A 5,948-nucleotide genomic window follows, 5' to 3' on the forward strand; every position below is an offset into this window, starting at 1 on the left:
ACCACAAGTAAGGTCCTCGCGTTCGCAGGCTCAGCCATTGCCGACATAGCGGGGATTTTTGCGACGGCTGCAACGGTGACACCACACAACGCTTCGTCCTCGGCTTGATGGCTCCGAGGAGTCCCGGGACCCAGATGTGAACACCGTCGTTGGTGCCTCCGCCCATTTTTCTCCAGGGTAAGTGCATTGAACTCGTGCATAGTAGAAGCGGTTAGGGCGGTTGATTTTGGAACCCGCCGAGCCACATGAGTTCAGTGCCCTCGTTTAGCGTAGAATCGAGCCTGCCGTACTAGATAGAATCTAGATTCAATGTACATTAGACTAGATTTGACTACATGCATCGTGTTTTTCCAATTTCGGCATTGCCAATGCATGCATGTCCCATCAGTGCACTTTCCAAATAGGGAAACACGCTAATTTAGCTTGATTTTCCTACCTCTACTTCTGATTCGTGCATATGATGTGCCATTGTTGTGGATTGCATGATCGGGTTCTCCCGTTGGTGCTTGATCTGACTCGCGTTGCAACTAGGTAGCATTGGAATTGTTATGTTGTTGTTATTGTCGTTGTTGTGCATTGCCATTGTTCTTCCATGTGTTCATGTACTGCCAAGTTCGTGAAGCTGGAGTGTGACAGGGTGAGGAGACGTTGGGTTTCTCCACCTAGGCACGAGCACGAGCTCACCTTGAACCGGTGGACGAGGGCACTGAAACCGCATATGCCAGGTAGAATGTACACGGCGTTGTTGCCCCCTGCACACCCATGGCCGCCACCCCAATCTCGGACACCTCCTAGGGCCCCGACTACACCGTTGTTATGCCCATTTGGACGTCGACGACTTGCAGATGATGTCAATTCCATAGGAGTTCCAGCATGGCCTCAGGGACTGGATCAAGATCCCACTTCCACGTAGTGCCGTTGTGTCAGCTTGCTGCTTCTGCGACGAGTGGGTTCAGGTGACCTATCCTGACGGCTAGATGGTGTTGGGAAGAAACTGGTCGGAGATGGACACGGTGGTGTTCAAAATCCAGGCATTCAGTTAGAAGATGCCATGTACAAGTTGGATAGCTCCACCGACAGGACGTAAACATGCCCTGACCATGGCTAGGCGGTGGCTGCCCATGTTTCATATGTCTCTGTATTTGTCTAGATGGTGTCTATATATATAGTAGTAGTTAAGCATGGTGGTGATGAGACTTCTATGACGGCTTTTGATCCAGGGTTCGATCCTGATGTTTTAGTGGCGTGTATGCTCCTAGAACATGTTTGCTTTTGATCAAGGGTGTTGGTGTAAACCTATGGTTGTTAGATATGTCTTAACCTGCTTAGCAATTATGCTCTTATCAGTCAATGTCTGAATGCTTATCGTCCTGTGTGTGTGCGTTTTTTTGCTGGCTACATTGGTGATGGTTAGGATCACCATTTTCAAACAAGGTAACCATATCCTAAATTTGTACATAACCAAACAGCTTAGTGACACTCTACAACCGAGTTTGTGTGCTAGTCTTGGGAACAAGTTTGATGCAAGCTGATGCAAGTTTTTTTATAAAAAAATATTTATTACAGCAAGTGTTTGATGCAAGTTGTTTGTCAATTGTCGCAACTTTTGAAATTACTTAGTTTTCGTGAGATTTTGTCTGTCAATTGCCACTGATGAATTGACCAAATCAGGCTTTCATCGACCAAGCCCCATCATAGAACGGGATGATCTCAGCCCAACTCCTATTAAGATTCTCCAACAAGCTCCATTGAACTAGACCGAGGGAACTTCCAAGACTGGAAATGAAGTAGCCCCGTGTAGGACAATACTTGCGACGAGATGGCAGCAACGTTGCTCCAGTCAGCACGACAGCCCAAAACAGCAACAGGAAAAAAAAAAACAGAAGATATCTCAAAGAGGAGCAACATAACCCAGAACATTTCCTTACAGGGAACATCTTTAAACATCCAACATCCAACCATTACACATACAGCTCCAGGCAAAAGAAACGAGAAGGTGGGTAACATCCAACTATTACACACACAGCTCCAGGCAAAAGAAACGAGAAGATGGGTAATTTATCACCCAGCCAACCTTCCCACATATTCTTTCACAGCACCAACTCAAAAGCCACGCTCTGCTCTCTGTCCATTTGGCCTATTGTCAAATGGAAAGCGCTCGCTATTCCTCCCCCTGTGATCTTGCCATCTGCCCCTCTGGTAGTCCTCAGCCTGGTGCCTCGACCTGCTGTTCCTCTGCTGGGAGTATCCACCACCATTCCTTTTCCTGCCATATGTGCTCCTCGGATCCTGGTATGTGCTGCTTGGATCCTGGTACGCGTTGTTGGGCGCTCCATGGGAGCTGCTCCAGTTATTTGCTGCAGAGTGGTTGTTGGATGCTCCATGGGAGCTGTTCCAGTTATCTGCTGCACAGTTGTTGCCTGAGCTGCCCCAGCTGGGCTGCACCAGAGCATCACCCCAGCCAGAGCTGATTTTATTCCAACCATTCAAAGGGTCAGGATTCACTCCCCAGCCCGTGTTGGATCTTGAGTTGTCCTCCTCCCACTTGTTGACTTCAGCCGGCTTCTCTACATATATGTCCCAGTTCCCAGACTGGTTCTGGGACTTTTTATTGGCAGCTATGGCGGACTCATTGTCCGCCTCAAATGGTAGCCCTACCTTTTCCAGGTCAGCTACCAACTCAGGGTCGACTTCGCAGCGGTGATCAACCTTCTCAATGTACAGATCAGGGTCAGGTAAAGGTATATCAGATGGTTGGCCATGATAGTGAGACCAGAATCTTGACTTCGCCTTCTGGAAATTCTCAAATGCTGCTGAGTCGTCCCATTGATCTATCTCTTTGTAAATATAAGAAAAGTATTTATTTTCGCAGAACCTTGGCCAGGAAATGCCGCCAACATAACTGCAAAATTCCCTTTCCCATAGTGGGACTGGGCATTGATTGTCCACGTGATCATATCCTGTATGTATTAAAACACTATCAGATTCATGGTACCAAACAGAAGATTCCTTGCCTACTGCATCATGCAAACAGAAATGAATAGAAAAACATATCGGAAATAATCTTCAGGCTAGATTGCTGCTTTAGGACTTTAGATTGAATACAGTATCCTAGGGGAGAAAATGAAATGCTGAGCAGACATGCATTCCAAAATTAGACTAAAGTAATGGAAGTACTCATGGTTGCTATATGTGGGCGAAAAGATCAATTGAACAGTTGGACCAAAGATACATCTTTCAACTACTCAACTACAACAGTGGCAAGGTAGCAAGTTCAATGTAGAAAGTATAACAGCTAAGTGCAGTGAATCAGTATTTGCAGAACATTCTGATCACGATAGGTGGTTTTTATAGTCTGTACTTCAAATTTAGTGTAGAGAAATGTCAAGAAAGAAATAAAACAGCACAACCAAGTGATATGGCATGGTAAGGTAAAATTACACCACAAACAAGTAACTTGAATCCGTAAAGAACGGCAGCAATAAAGCAATCCTTCAATGGATGGAACAAAAAAACTGAATAATTCGAAATAAACTAAACCAAGTAGTCAATCAAAATTCTATGGAAAGGGTTACAGTCCTAAAACGACAATATTCCTTCTATAGATGCTCCTGTGTCACACAGAACTGTATCTTTAATGGATGTTTTATGTATATAGTAGTAATAATAATCATTAGTGAGGAAAAAATTTATCATGCATAATCGCAGAGAAGATCTTTTTGATGTCCTACTGACCCAAGAAAATATGCACGCTATGGTTACATATCCCTAGGAGGTTAAAACTTTTATGATGCAGCAAATGGTAAAATTCAATGGTCCCACAATATACACCTCTCTATTTTATTTCTCCATCAATACATCTCCAGCAAGCTGACTATAGTTAAGTGTTACACGGACACCGGCTTTTTGCTGGATCGGACAGTCCGAATCCATGTCGGATTCCAAGAGTCCGACTAGCACATACCACGTAGTACTTTTTAGAACACTTTTGAGTCTTATAATTAATCTAGTTTTATAAAGTTAGTATGTATGAACATTATATCTTCGTTCTTTCCCTCTATATCCAAGCCATGCTATGTCTGGGTTCAGGTTAGTCAGAACAACCATGCAACTATGACCAGATAAAACTACTCCACCATTACCATGGAGTATCTTTTATCAAGTATTGTCTTCTCGTGGATCAGGCGGTACTAAATTTTGCTTCTCCAGCCATAGTTGTCTTCTCATGGATCAGGGGAAGGCAGGGCTATGAATTTTCTATGCTTTACAAAATACAGTGCATCCTAAAACAGCAGAACTTGAATTTGCTTATCACTACCATGCCGGTTTCCCTGAAAGATGCCATTATGCCAAATTGATATTGCCTCGTTAAGACTCAGATTCAATTCTTGGCAGAGCAGGTGAGTGATACATGATATGCACCTTGCAACTGCAGTACCCACCCTACTGAAACTAGGAACGGGTACCTCCAATAGGCAGGCTAGTCAAACAAAGATAGCAATTTTCTGGCCTTGCGGCCCAAGATTTTCCGATGGTAAGAACAGTTTCAACAAATGTAAAAGCCTGGAAGGCACCGGTAACTCCGGTTCTAAGCCTGAATCGGCTGGACCAGATGCCAATCTACATTAGCTGCGAGCCATTCTCAGGATGGTGCGAACGGACTGAATCGATAGACAGGTCCGTTCCCCCAGCACGTTAGACAGAAAAGAAAATCAAGACATAGCAAGAATCAAGAAACGGATGTCTAGATCGGCGAGGTTCTGCCCGATTAAACCGTAGGAGATTACCATCTAATCCCAATCGTATCGCAGAGAGGAGGGGGAGGGGGAGGTTGCGAACCGTACCAGGAAGTCCAGGATACGACGGAAGCGAAGCACGAGGAGGGTTCGGAGAGCCGCCGTGGTAGCGCTTTGCGTGCCATCGCCGATTGCGGCCCCCCATGGCTGGGAGGATGGGCGCCGCCTACCAGGCCGGACGGCTACTCGCCAAGGCTGGCGGCGGCGGCAAGAAAGACAGCCAGCCTAGCGGCGGTCCGGAATGGGGATCCTCGTGACCTAGCTACCTCGGCGCAGGGGCAAGCGCGGCGGTGTCGGATTTGGGAGGGGAGGCGGCTGCGTGGGTGGGGCGGGGGTTATATAGGCGGCGCGGAGGCGATTGGAGGGGGGAGTAGGAGCACGAGGGTGGGGAGCCGGAGCCGGATTAGGCAAGGTGGAAGACGAAGCGGAAACGGACAAGGAATAGAAGGACCGACCGACCACCGAGCTTGGAAATATGGAGCACTGGATCAGTAGAGTAGAGGCCACTGGTTCACTGGGTGACATACCGACATTTGTGCTAGCCTTTCCTTCTCTTGCACGCTTTTCTCGTGAGATCAGCGTATACAGCAAAGTAACCAAGGGGCCAATTTTAGAGCTTTCTGGGGGCATGGTCTATGGAGTATGCTCCATCTCAAAAATGACTTGAGTCATATTTTTCAGTTTGTTTGATGGATTGGGTTGCATCGTGAATACCTATATGCTACTTTGTTTTTTTCAGGCCAATCAGTATCGTCTCGATATTCATGAAAATCGTTTCAAAGAAGAGGAACACACATTATCTTTAACAACACTCGTCCACTTAGTGATATTGATATGTATCAATCAGCGTTTATCGAGGGCCGCTCACTCATAGAAACTTTCTTGGTTGTGACAGAACCACTTATCTTTCGCCATAAACATAAGATCCCTATGTTCCTACTCAAGGCAGACTATCGCAAGTCATTTGACCGAGAAAGAGAAGAGTTGTGTCTTAAAGTAAAGACGAGGATGTGGAAATCCGCACACACTTGTCTTTTAGGCCTAGCACACTAGGGATTTCCAAATCGTACGGCTTTGGGCTATGGTTAGCTCAGCTGCTATCAATAATCCCCATGGGATCCCAAGAATTCTTGGTATACCCTCATTCCAATC

The 5,948-nt window shown here is 46.0% G+C and overlaps 1 protein-coding gene across 1 annotated transcript; it reads right to left on the bottom strand.

The window, feature by feature from the left end:
• Positions 1 to 1,907: 1,907 nt before the first annotated feature.
• LOC127302672 (uncharacterized) lies at positions 1,908 to 5,277 on the bottom strand. Its single transcript, XM_051333212.2, has 2 exons — positions 4,845 to 5,277; positions 1,908 to 2,960 (listed from the first exon to the last, which is right to left on the bottom strand). Exons 1-2 carry the CDS (start codon positions 4,939 to 4,941, stop codon positions 2,104 to 2,106), a joined length of 954 nt encoding a protein of 317 aa, XP_051189172.1. The 5' UTR covers positions 4,942 to 5,277; the 3' UTR covers positions 1,908 to 2,103.
• Positions 5,278 to 5,948: the final 671 nt, after the last annotated feature.

The sequence above is a fragment of the Lolium perenne genome, chromosome 5, assembly GCF_019359855.2.
Source record: "Lolium perenne isolate Kyuss_39 chromosome 5, Kyuss_2.0, whole genome shotgun sequence".
NCBI lineage: Eukaryota > Viridiplantae > Streptophyta > Magnoliopsida > Poales > Poaceae > Lolium > Lolium perenne.

Coding starts and splice junctions, on each gene's coding strand:
- LOC127302672 (XM_051333212.2), bottom strand. CDS start 4,941: ATGGGGGGCCGCAATCGGCGATGGCACGCAAAGCGCTACCACGGCGGC. Junction 2,961..4,844: donor GTCGTATCCTGGACTTCCTG/GTACGGTTCGCA, acceptor TAATACATACAG/GATATGATCACGTGGACAAT.